Source organism: Oncorhynchus mykiss, chromosome 8 (assembly GCF_057628025.1).
Source record: "Oncorhynchus mykiss isolate SJ-2025 chromosome 8, ASM5762802v1, whole genome shotgun sequence".
Lineage (NCBI taxonomy): Eukaryota > Metazoa > Chordata > Actinopteri > Salmoniformes > Salmonidae > Oncorhynchus > Oncorhynchus mykiss.
The window spans coordinates 75,894,073-75,907,275 of NC_143029.1; the positions used below are offsets into that span (position 1 = coordinate 75,894,073).

The window sequence follows — 13,203 nt, forward strand, 5'->3', positions numbered from 1 at the left end:
ATTGAGTGAGAATTAAGACGACTTTCAGAGTAGTAAGACATGTATAACAGCAACAGATACCATTAATAAGAAGGGGCTAGAAGCATCTTATACGGTGAGCTACTGAGTGGCTAGGACAGGCAAGCCCCATACCATTGTGGAGGACTTAATTCTTCCTGCTGCCATAGATATGGCTGAGACAATGTGGGGGGGAAAGGCCCCCAAAAAACTATACAGACAAATGCCTTCATCAAACAACACCGTTTAACGACGCATCAGTGACATGGCAGGAGATGTTTTGAAACAATTACTGCGTCGCATACAAGCCAGTGAATTCTATGTGTTACAGCTGGATGAGTCAACAGATGTGGCGGGCCTGGCACAGCTCCTGGTATATGTCCGTTTATGGGGGGTCAATTAAAGAATACATCCTCTTCTGGAAACCAGGACAACAGGAGCGGATATGTTTAATGTACTGGACAGCTTTGTGACATCAAATGTACTTTGGTGGTCAAGATTTGTTGGGACATAGTGGAGTGGTAATGCACATGCAAGCAGTTGCTCCCGACGCCACTTAGGTCCACTGCAGCATCCACCGAGAGGGTCTTGCTGCCACGGGAATGCCTGACAGTTTGAAAGACATTTTGGACACAACAGTGAAATGTTTAACTTTGTTAAGGCAAGGCCCCTGAACTCTCGTATTTTCTGCACTATGCAATGATATGGGCAGCGACCATGTAACGCTTTTACAACATACAGAAGTGCGCTGGTTATTAAGGGTCAAAGTATTGACACATTTTTTAAAAATTGAGAGACAAGCTTAAAGTTCTTTACTGACCATCATTTTCACTTGTCTGACCACTTGCATGATGACGAGTTTCTCACACGACTGGCCCATCTGGGTGATGGGACATTTTTTTAGCTTCTAGGAATTGTGTACAGATCCTTGCAACATGTGGCTGTGTATTATCATGTTGAAGCGATCAGGATCTCGTCACGGTATCTCTGTGCATTCAAATTGCCATCGATAAAATGCATTTTTTTTTGTCCATAGCTTATGCCTGTGGAACCATTGTGAAATGGCTAGCAAGTTAGCGGGGTGCGCTCTAATAGCGTTTCAATCAGTGACGTTACTCGCTCTGAGACCTTGAAGTAGTTGTTCCCCTTGCTCTGCAAGGGCTGCTGCTTTTGTGGAGCGATGTGTGTGCAGAGGGTCTGTGGTTCAAGACCAGGTAGGGGCGAGGAGAGGGACAGAAGCTATACTGTTACACCTGCCCATACCATAACCGCAGGAAGAATCTCATTTACAAGAGAGCCCTGTACACATTACAATAAAAACTGAATATTGAAACATCAACCGATATAAAACGATATAATATAAGTTACAAATCACATAGCCAGATAGCAGCTGCCTAATTACATTGATATGCTATGAAATATCTCGCAAGCGTATTATGAAAGCTAGCTAACTAGATTTTGGTTTAGATAAACAAATGTATACTTTACAAAAATATAAACTCAACATGTAAAGTGTTGATCCCATGTTTCATGAGCTGAAATAAGGGTGCTGAAAAATTTCAATTTCCACAGAAAGTGTATCTCTCTCAAATTCTGTGCACAAAATTGGTTACATCCCTGTTAGTGAGCATTTCTCATTTTCCAATATATTCTATCCACCTGACAGGTGTGGCATATCAAGAAGCTGATTAAACAGCATGATCATTACACAGGTGCACCTTTTGCTGGGGACAATAAAAGGACACTAAAATGTAGAGTTGTCACAACACAATGCCACAGATGTCTCAAGTTGATCGAGCATTCAATTGGCATGATGACTGCAGGAATGACCACCAGAGCTGTTGACAGATAATTAAAGAGTGTTAATTTCTCTACCATAAGCCACCTTCAATTCTTCAGAGAATTTGGGAGTACATCCAACCTGCCTCACAACTGCAGTCCATGTGTATAATGTTCTGTGGGCGAGTGGTTCGCTGATTTTAATGTTGTGAACAGACTGCCCCATGGTGGTGGTGGGGTTATGGTATGGGCAGGCATAAGCTACGGACAACGAACACGATTGCATTTTATAAATGGCAATTTGAATGCACAGAGATACCCTGACGATATCCTGATCGCTTCAGCATGATAATACACCGCCACATGTTGCAAGGAACTGTACACAATTCCTAGAAGCCAAAAACGTCCCAGTTCTTCCATGTTCTGCATACTCACCAGGCACGTCACCCATTGAGCATGTTTGGGATGCTTTGGATCATTGTGTACCACATCGTGTTCCAGTTTCCGCCAATGTCCAGCAACATCCCACAACCATTACCCCAGATTGACTTAATTTCTGCTGTGCTGATGTTGGCTGACCCTCTTTGAAGTGAAGGGGAAAACCAATAGAATGGCATCACTTTTCAACGTTCGATGACCTGGCAACCATATAAATTGAGACTTCAGTGCTGTTTTCAAAATCCTCTGGCTTAAAGTGCTGGCTAAAAACACAGACATTTGGATATTTCTCACACCTCCATGGGGAGGTCCTTCACCTCCCGAAATCGCCATGAATTCTGGATATTAGGGTTTGATTACAACCAGGGTAATGTAGCTGGCCCGTTTCTACCGGTGAGATGCAGAAACGCTCGTAGTGGCATGTATTGAGGAAATTCACAACTTTTTTCTCAGAGAGTATTCAGACCCCTTCACAATTTCCACATTTTGTTATGTTACAGCCTTATTCTAAAATGTATTACTTTTTTTTATAAATATAAACTGAAATTACATTTACATAAGCATTCAGACCCTTTACTCAGTACTTTGTTAAAGCACCTTTGGCAGTGATTATAACCTCGACTCTTCTTGGGTATGACACTACAATCGTGGCACACCTGTATTGGGGGGGGGTTCTCCCATTTTTTCTTCTGCAGATCCTATTTTCTGGTCTCTCCAGAGATGTTCGATCAGGCTCAAGTCCAGGCTTTGGCTGGGCCACTCAAGGACATTCAGGTGAACCTTCACCCCAGTCTGAGGTCCTGAGCGCTTTGGAGCAGGTTTTCATCAAGGATCTTCCTGTACTTAGCTCTCTTCTTCTTTCCCTCGATCCTGACTAGTCTCAGTCTCTACTGCAGAAAAACATCCCCTCAGCATGATGCTGCCACCACCATGCTTTACCGTAGGGATGGTGCCAGGTTTCCTCCAGACGTGACGCTTGGCATTCAGAGGCCAAAGAGTTCAATCTTGGTTTCATCCGACCAGAGAATATTGTTTCTCATGGTCTGAGTTCTTTAGGTGGCTTTTGGCAAACTCCAAGTGGGCTGTCATCTGCCTTTTACTGAGGAGTGGCTTCCATCTGGGCAGTCTACCATAAAGGGTACCCTTCCCCAGATCTGTGCCTCGACAATCCTGTCTCAGAGTTCTACGGACAATTCCTTCGACCTCATGGATTGTTTTTTTCTCTGACATCCACTGTCAACTATGGGACCTTATACAGACAGATATGTGCCTTTCCAAATCATGTCAAATCAATGGCATTTTCCAGAGGTGGACTCCAAGTTCTAGAAACATATCAAGGATGATCAATGGAAAAAGGATGCACCTGAAATCACCTGAGTCTCTTAACAAAGGATCTGAATACTTATGTAAATAAGGCATCTGTTTATTTTACTTTGCAAAATCTAAAACCCCTTTTTTCTTTGTCATTATGAGGTATTGTGTATAGATTGAGGAAAACTTTATTTGATCTATTTAAATTAACAAAATGTGGATAAAGTCAAGGGGTCTGAATACTTTACGAATGCACTGTGTTAACATATGAATGGAAATATATAGTGAAAGAGCAGTGGTGAATGTCAGAATTTTTCAACATGGACTCAGGGGAATTTGTATTATTCAGTATGATGTTACATTATGAATATAATAGTGGTTGTACAGTATCATACAAATTAGAGGATGTATAATAATCATACGTCTTACCCGGAAGTACCGAATTGGATGATGTAACTTGTTATACATCATGGGGCCTACTGGTTAGAGCGTTGGGCTAGTAAACGAAAGGTTGCTGGATCGAATCCCCAAGCTGACAATGTAAAAATCTGTCGTTCTGCCCCTGAACAAGGCAGTTAACCCACTGTTTCCCGGTAGGCCGTCATTGTAAATAAGAATTTGTTCTTAACTGACTTGCTTAGTTTAATAAAAGGTATAAAAAAAATACATATTGGAGGACGTATTTATCTGAAACCAGGTTGCTTGTTGCGCTGTAACAACAAAGAATAATTATGGGAAGAATCTACTTAGGCAGTTACGGGAAATATAAAGATAATGATTAGGTGAATTAGCGTAGGTTAGGAGAAATGGGTTACGTGTAGAATAAAACGAACATGCAACCTTTGTATTGCTAGACCAGCAATTCGGGGTGTTCCTGCAGTAGCCATCATCTTGGAGGTGCTCAGAAATGCGTAAAGTATATGATTGATGCCAAAATACTGATGATGGGTCAACTCCTAGAGATCTGTTATAACCCATGACTGCAAATAGAGTCGGCTTAGCCTTAGCTAAATCACATTTGGCACATCATTGTGCACCTGTTATTACAGATAATGTAATATATTGAGGCAAAAATTAGACAGTAGCTCAATTGAGTGAACATGTATAAAATATGTCATTTAGCAAACGCATTTATCCAAAGTGATTTACAGTCATGTGTGCATTCGAGTGGAGGCTGGTAGGAGGAGCTATAGGAGGACGGCTCATTGTAATGGCTGGAATGGAATTATTGGAAAGAGTCAAACATGCGTGCTTGATACCACTCCATTTGTTCCATTTCAGCCAGTACAATGAGCCGTCCTATAGTTCCTCCCACCAGCCTCCAATGGTGCATACATTTTTAGTATGGGTGGTCCCAGGAATTTAACTAAAGCCTATAATCCTACTGTATTTATCTTTTAATGCAGTCATCGGTTTTCATTTGAAGCATCTTTTCGACTTTCGCTTATTTGCAACAATTGAAAAGACATTGGCAACTTAGTATGTGTGGTCGATTTCGTTCTGAAGTTATCGGTCACAGAGATAAACATCTTGATTCTATGTTTTGCAGAGATATTCAGTGTATAAAGTGACACAGAAGGGGGAGGGAGAAGCATCTAATGACGCACTTAGCTGTTCTACCAGTGGTCTGAGGCAGTCGGTAAATAATGAGCATTTTCAAGTGCAACTTTAGTTAACGATGGTTTTGGGAAACAGCGCAGTAGTTTAATGATGCTCCTATGAAGGTTTTAACGATGAACTTAGCCTTAAGAGGCTTTTGGGAAATCAGACCTAGAGCAGACGCCAAAGTCAAAATAGGCCTTTAATGCATCCTTCTGACAGTCGCACTTGGGAGTGGACACCTACAGTGGCTACAACAGGAAGAAACAATTTGGCTATTATTAGTAATGTCAAAACCAACACGATACAAAATTCTTAAGCAATAATGTTAATCATGCAGTTTAAGTTACATAGTCAGCCTAGCTTACTGTCGAACTGTGTGGCAACAATTCAACTATCTGTAAACAAAAATAGGGGTTAATTGACAGTTTCACATTCAAAGCACAGTTTCACATTTTGTTGCAATGTACTTACACTGAAGTCATTGAAGAAGTTTTAAAGATGTTTTACAATGCAATCAAATGTCAAATTTATTTTTAACCCCAAAATGCACTAGCTCAAACTGCTGCTATGATCACAAAAATTAACCGTAACTACAGGAGCATATGCGCAAGTAAATTCAAGCTATCATGCAACTGTTGCTCTCTTGGTGAGGCAAAGAAAATACTTAATTCATAATTTAGAAACCAGTGTCATGTTGGAAACCTAAACCTGCTAATCTCAGTACACGGCTCAACAATCGATATTAACAGTTCATTAAGTGTACAACGCTGAGAAATACACTTTGCATGTTGTAATCTTACATTCTGACATTGGCAAATTTACATTGATGTTTTTGATGTAGTTTGAGATTACTGAGAACTGTGAAACTTTTACCACACTGAACACAATTAAATGGCTTTTGTCCACTGTGAAATCGCTCATGTCTTTGGCAGTTGTCCTGCCTTGTAAACATCTTGCCACAGAGTCTGCAACTGAAAGGTCTCTCACCCGTGTGAACACTCTGATGTGACTTAAGTCTTTTTTTCTGAGTAAAACTTTTCCCACATTCAAGACATCTGTATGGCTTGACTCCAGCATGAGAGTGCTGGTGTGCTTCAAGTTGACAATGGCGGTGGAAGCTCTTTCCACACAATGAGCAGATGAACAGTTTTTGGTTTGGTACAGCTCTCCAAACATTTACCAACCTCTTTGTTTTCAATCTGTTCTTATTAAGAATATGCTCTTGGTTGCGTGAGTGAGACTCTGATGTAATCTCAGTTGCTCTCAAGAGCCCTTGTGAAGAAGGTCCTGGCTGCTGCAGTCTGGGATGTAAAATCAAGCCCTCCCTCACAACAGGATGCAGAGTATCTCTATACTGCCCCTGCACAACATGTATGGACTCAGACATGGCATCGTCATGATACACAGGATGCCTCTCAGGCTCCACTTTCAGTGGGACAGTGCTGAATATGTCATCCAGTGGTTTCCCTACAATGGACAAAGAGTTACAGGAAGGATGGGATGGGATGGGAGTGGGATATTGATCTGCCTGAGATGAGAACATCTGTAAGCATCTCCCTGTAGAGTAAGACCCATCTGGGTGGCCAGAATTATTCCCACTTAGTCCTTGTGTAACAGAGGACCACAGCTGACTATCTCTCTCGTCCATTCTAAAGTCCACACTGTCTGTGATTCCTGGATCTTGTATGGTTCCCTGGGCTACATGTTCTTCCACCTGCTCTGCTTTCACCAGAAACTCCAGTCCACCCCTCGCCTCTTCAAGGTGTCCAGAACGCTGCAGCTCATTGAAGCTCTCTACTGGGTCCTCTACAGGCATGGCTTGGCCTTTTTGGTTCTCTTCATCACCTGGAAGTAGAGTAGACAGTTTATATAATTATTATAAATTATAAAGTTAATAAAATATTGCTGCGAGCAACAATGAATGGAGTTCACAGGATGACAGAAAGGACACAAGTTCATTTGGATAACAAACCAAGTAGTACAGCTGTGAGAGTATTGAAGTATTTTGGAACACTAATGTGGAGTGTACCAACTGAGATTTAAATCATTTACACAGACAGACATAATAAAAGTCCCAGAAATCAAAGATGACCTCAATATACCAATACACTAATGCTGAAAATATTTCACAAAAGTTAACATAAACCAGTCAAACTGACCTCCTAATTGGTATATAAACTCAAAACATTAAGTAATGACTTAAGAATGATTACCTGCTGCATTCAAACGTACAGCATTAAACTAAAGTTCACTTGCGTCATCCTTGTGATATTGAGAGATAAACATGGTAATGCTTTCACTGATTGCACTTAAAGATAGTCGCAGACTGCGCAAACAGCAGTACTTAAGGTTTTACATTATCCAGAAAAAAAGGTCCACTTTTCAATACATTCAGACCACATAATAGCGCAACAATGTGATTATACCGTTATTCTAAAAACAATATTTCACATTGTTTGTCTGCATTATATAAATCAGCAACGAATCATTCTCAAATTCATTAGATGCTAATTCAATGACTAAATACAAAATCTGGACTGAATCTGACATGTGATTCATGAGATTATTGCAGATGATTTTGAGCATTAGCATTACATATGCAAATAATTAGTTAGTGTTATTTGAGATATCAATACCAAATTCAGTGTGGTTCATCTTAGGGACGTACATGATAAGGATGAACAGTGTTAAGTTGATAGGCCACTGTGGAGTGAATTTACAGTGGTTTTATAACTGAACACGTAAAATCTGATTATAGATTTGTCAATAACTCAGCCATCTTTTGACCAATCCTTTGTCTTAGTTTGAGAAAAGCTCATGTTAAGAGATGTACCATGGGCCTATTTTTATTTGGTCCGATGGTTCACGAGAAAAATATTTGAATAAATTGCATTTAATTATTACATTTTATTTAATCAGGGGCGCCCATAGGGTTATTGAGACCAGGGTTATTTTCAAATGGTTCCCTGAGGACAAAAAATAAAAAATACAACTAGAAGATACAAGATAGAATAACAAGAACATTACATTAGAAAGTCAAACTTCACCCACAAATTATTGAAGTGAATCAAAACAATTGCACACCTCAGTGATCTAATTTATCATCAGGGTTTTAAACTGCTCTAGTGGCACCAGGGAATCCAAATGTAATTCATTTGGTAAGTGATTCCAAAAATGTCAAGCTTTAAAACTAAAAGTGGATTTACCTAGTTCAGTGGAGACCCAATGAATGTCAAGAGTTAACCAACCCTGTGAACAGGTTTGGTATCATGTTTTTATACTTTTAACAATGAAGTTAAGTCAGAAGCTTGTAAAGTAGAGCTTTCTAAACAAAAAGGGAGTAATGAAGTGATCTACAGGACTTTAATGAGTACCAGTAAACCCTTTGATGCATATTAGTATATTAGCGTATGTGCTAATATGCATCTACTGGTATAGAGTGGCACAGCAGTCTAAGGCACTGCATCTCAGTGCTTAGAGGCGACCCTGCAATCCCTGGTACGAATCCAGGCTGAACCACATCCGGCTGTGATTGGTAGTCCCATAGGGCAGCGCACAATTGGACCAGCGTCGTCCGGGTTTGGCCGGGGTATACCGTCATTGTAAATAAGAATTTGTTCTAAACTGACTTGGGCGGGGGGGGGGGGGGGGGGGGGTGTGATTAGTCCAAGGACCACATTTGGAGTGAATCTGACTTTTAGACCATGAGAAGTCAATTTTTTATGATTATATTAAGCATTAGTGTTGCGTAATCAAAAAAGTGAATTGTTAGTTTACTTATTTAAAATACAGTATCAATGCCCAACTTAACATGGTTATTCATGGTAAAGTCTTTGTGGAGTGGATTTACAAAAGGTTGTAAATGAACAAGTAAAATCGAATTTCCTGTTTTATCAATAACTCAATGTCTTAACGTAGTTTGAGAAAAGCTAAGGGTTAGTTAATATATGTAGCATGGGCCTACATATATTGGGCCTATACATTGTTTTATTTGAGAAGTACACTTTTTTTTTTTTAATTGAGTAAAATCTATCCTGAAGGACCTTAAGGGTCCTTGAGGCAAATCTGTTCAGCACGAGGAATGACATCTGCCTAAAAAAATCTTAAGTATCTAGTTCAAAGGGACTCCCTAAAAACACACCAGCTATGACCGGAAGTGAACTTCCGTAGCAGGTTAAGAGAGCATTTTTAGCTAACCCTAACTTAATTCTCTTAACCTTCTACATTTATGCTCCTAACCAGCTACGAATACGTCACTTCTGGTTGTAACTGTATGAAGGTGGTGTGTTCTAAGGGAATCTCATAGGTCTAACGGGGCAAGAGATATGTTTTAAGTGAGGCTGGTTATAATAATATGGCAATTGTGTCATTTCTTTAGACCATGGATTTTAGTTTCGATGTGGCAAATTAGGGGGAAAAAAGTTAACTCAAGCATAAATGATTTGATCAAAAAATTAGAATAACAATAGATTGCAAAGCTGTGAACCCATTATAAGGTATCAAACAAAACCGTGAACAGTGACAAAATAAGCTGACTTGATAGCACTAAGTCGAGTCAGCTCGCCTCACCTTTTTGTGGAGTCCCACTCCCAACCCGAATTCCCTCAGCATGTTGCCGGTCATTTGCCACTCGTGCTGATACTTCACTTTGAGCTTTCCGCAATTCTCTTTCCATCAGCTGTAAACTATTTTGAAGCCCTTCTATCTCATTTTCTTTCCGACACATTTCAAGCCGTAGCACGACGGTGCCCTCGTCTACAAGTTTGGTTATTTCTGCGACAGCTGCCTTTGCTAGCACATCCATTATTGCAGCTATTTGTGTACTGAAAGAAACAGTGTTAGACATTGTTTTCAAATAAAATCACCGTTGTTGCACCAAACGAATATGCAATGCTAGTGCCTCTGTGAAATGTTTATAACATAAATGTTTCTACTACTGTACAGCTTGTCGAAGCTGGCAAGCAGCATTGTCTGTGAAAAAATATGTTCTCTTTCCAAACGCCGGATAACGGAAATGACGACAGAAAGGGTAACCGTAAACGTTCCAATAAATGCCCACATATGGGGCTATTTCTGTGAAATGAATCAGAAAACACAAAAAAGACAATTAGTTCTATGCCTATGAAGTTTATTCACATAAACGAATTAAAAACAGAAAATGCATTGGTTTTTGGAATTTATATAAATAATGGCACAAAACATCTCTAGACAATGCTCATAAGTTATTACATTTGCTTGCACATCCTTAACAACACCATGGGTTGCATGAGATGTGATACCTGAGATTTCCATACTTGAGTGTAAATTGACAACTCTTTGCAGATTTATTAAAAGTAATTTGAGGGAGAGAGCGTGTGCGAGAGAGGAAGAGAAAGCGAGAGATCAGTTTTCTGAGTAGCCCTGAATCTTAGTGGGACGGTTATAGTCTCAGGCTGATTTATTCACACAGTATAATTAATAATCAGATTAATAGTCAATAGTCAGAGACTTCAATCCAAAGACTGAAATGAACAGACTTTTAATGCATTCCAGACTAGTACACTCAAGTTAACCAACAGAATGTGCATACAGTATGTAGATGGAAGAATGGCCCTGGAAGGAATGGTGTCCGTTTTATGGTCTCCTGACCAATTGTGCAATTTTGTGTATTTTTTGGTGCTTCCGCCATCGATTCCTATGACCAAAAAGAGCTTCTGGACATCAGAACCTCGATTTAGACGAGGACTACTTCAATGAGTCGGAGGTGAAAGACATATTGATTATCCCGGACCAGGCCATAATCCCCAACACGTGAAGCAGGCGAAGACGGTGCTATAGAGGCCGGCGCGCAGGCACCCTGATGAGACTACGGTTTCAAATTAATAAACCGCTTCTACCCTCTGTTCTATTGGCGAATGTGCGATCGCTGGAGAATAAACTGGACGAGCTCCATTCGAGACTATCTTATCAACGGGATATTAAGAACTGTAATATACTATTCTTCTCTGAGTCATGGCTGAACAAGGACATGGGTAATATACACTATATATATAAAAGTATGTGGACACCCTTTCAAATGAGTGGATTTGTCTATTTCAGCAATTCCCGTTGCTGACAGGTGTTTAAAATCAAACACAGAGCAATGCAATCTCTATAGACAAACATTGGCAGTAGAATAGGCTTACTGAAGAGCTCAGTTACTTTCAACGTGGCACTGACATAGGATGCCACCTTTCCAACAACTCAGTTTGTAAAATTTCTGCCCTGCTAGAGCTGCCCCGGGCAACTGTAAGGGCTCTTATTGTGAAGTGGAAACGTCTAGGAGCAACAATGCCTCAACTAGGAAGTGATAGGCCAAACAAGCTCACAGAACGGGACCGCCGAGTGCTGAAATATTGTCTGTCCTCAGTTAAAACACTCACTACCGAGTTCCAAACTGCCTCTGGAAGCAATGTCAGCACAAGAACTGTTTGTCGAGAGCTTCATGAAATGGGTTTCCATGGCCGAGCAGCCACACACAAGCCTAAGATCACCATGCGCAATGCCAAATGTCGTCTGGAGTGGTGTAAAGCTCGCCACCTTTGGACTCTGGAGCAGTGGAAAAGCGTTCTCTGGAGTGATGATTCACACTTCACCATCTGGCAGTCTGACAGATGAATCTGGGTTTGGTGGATGTCAGGAGAACGCTACCTGCCCGAATGCATATTGCCAACTGTAAAGCTTGGTGGAGGAGGAATAATGCTCTGGGGTTGTTTTTCATGGTTCGGGCTAGGTCCCAGTGAAGGGAAATCTTAACGCTACAGCATACAATGACATTCTAGACGATTCGGTGCTTCCAACTTTGTGGCAACAGTTTGGGGAAGGCCCTTTCCTGTTTCAGTATGACAATGCCCCCGTGCCCAAAGCGAGGACCATACAGAAATTGTTTTTCGAGATCGGTGTGTTAGAATTTCTTCACTGGCCTGCACAAAGCCCTCACCTCAACTCCATTGGACATCTTTGTGATGAATTGGAATGCTGACTGAGAGCCAGGCCTACTCGGCCAACATCAGTGCCCGACCTCACTAATGCTCTTGTGGCTGAATGGAAGCAAGTCCCCGCAGCAATATTCCAACGTCTATTGGAAAGCTTTCCCAGAGGAGTGGAGGCTGTTATAAAAACAAAAGGGGACCAACTCCATATTAATGCACATGATTTTGGAATGAGATGTTCGACGAGCATACTCTTGGTCATATGTTCAGCCTCCTGTGAATTGAAGGAAAATTATGAAAACACAGAGTGACGAAAGATACATTTTCTTTTTTTTCTTGGTCAATTTTTGGGAAGCCTGGCTTCCCTTGGCATCCATGAATACACACCATTGCTTATGTTTCAAAAGGCTCTGTACATAGTCAGCCTTGACCATGACTCTCAGTTCCATTACATTACACTTAAGTCATTGTTCGAAGGCGTCTTCTGCAGGGGGGAGTTTTGTTAAAAGCCGCCCCGCTCAGTCTGAACATTAACACGCATCACTTGCAGTATGGTTTTGGATGCATAAGGACATTATCTTTCATATAGACAAAAAAAAAAAAAACATTGTTAAAACCAGTTAAAACAGTGTACAGTAAATATTGCTTTTTGCATTTGTGAAATTATTTTGATGTGATATGAAAGTAGAGGGATTTATGTTTCTACACTGAACAAAAATATAAACGCAACATGGAACTGGGAATACAAATATGCATCTGATAGTCACAGATAAAAAAAAATGTAAAGTAGGGGCGTGGATCAGAAAACCAGTTTAAACCGGGATTTATCCGTGAAGAGCATACATCTCCAGCATGCCCAGTGACCATCACAGTTAAGAATTTGTCCACTGAAGTTGGTTACTATGCCAAACTGCAGTCAGGTCAAGACCCTGGAGAGGACGACGAGCACGCACATGAGTTTCTCCGAGACGGTTTCTGACAGTTTATGCAGAAATTCTTTGGTTGTGCAAACCCACAGTTTTATCAGCTGGTGAAGAAGCCAAATGCGGAGGTCCTTGGCTGGAGTGGGTACATGTGGTCTGCGTTTGTGAGGTCAGTTGGACGTACTGACAAATTCTCTAAAATT

General features: G+C 40.7%; 1 protein-coding gene across 1 annotated transcript; it reads right to left on the reverse strand.

Annotated features, from left to right (window-relative positions):
• Positions 1-5,313: 5,313 nt before the first annotated feature.
• On the reverse strand, positions 5,314-13,041 carry LOC110530547 (uncharacterized). Its single transcript, XM_021613726.3, has 2 exons — positions 9,697-13,041; positions 5,314-6,972 (listed from the first exon to the last, which is right to left on the reverse strand). Exons 1-2 carry the CDS (start codon positions 9,971-9,973, stop codon positions 5,924-5,926), a joined length of 1,326 nt encoding a protein of 441 aa, XP_021469401.3. The 5' UTR covers positions 9,974-13,041; the 3' UTR covers positions 5,314-5,923.
• Between the last annotated feature and the right edge of the window lie 162 nt (positions 13,042-13,203).

Bases quoted from the DNA above. Each gene is read 5' to 3' on its own strand.
- LOC110530547 (XM_021613726.3), bottom strand. From the start codon at position 9,973: ATGTCTAACACTGTTTCTTTCAGTACACAAATAGCTGCAATAATGGAT. The intron at 6,973-9,696 runs GTGAGGCGAGCT...CTCTACTTCCAG, and splicing joins GAGTGGGACTCCACAAAAAG to GTGATGAAGAGAACCAAAAA.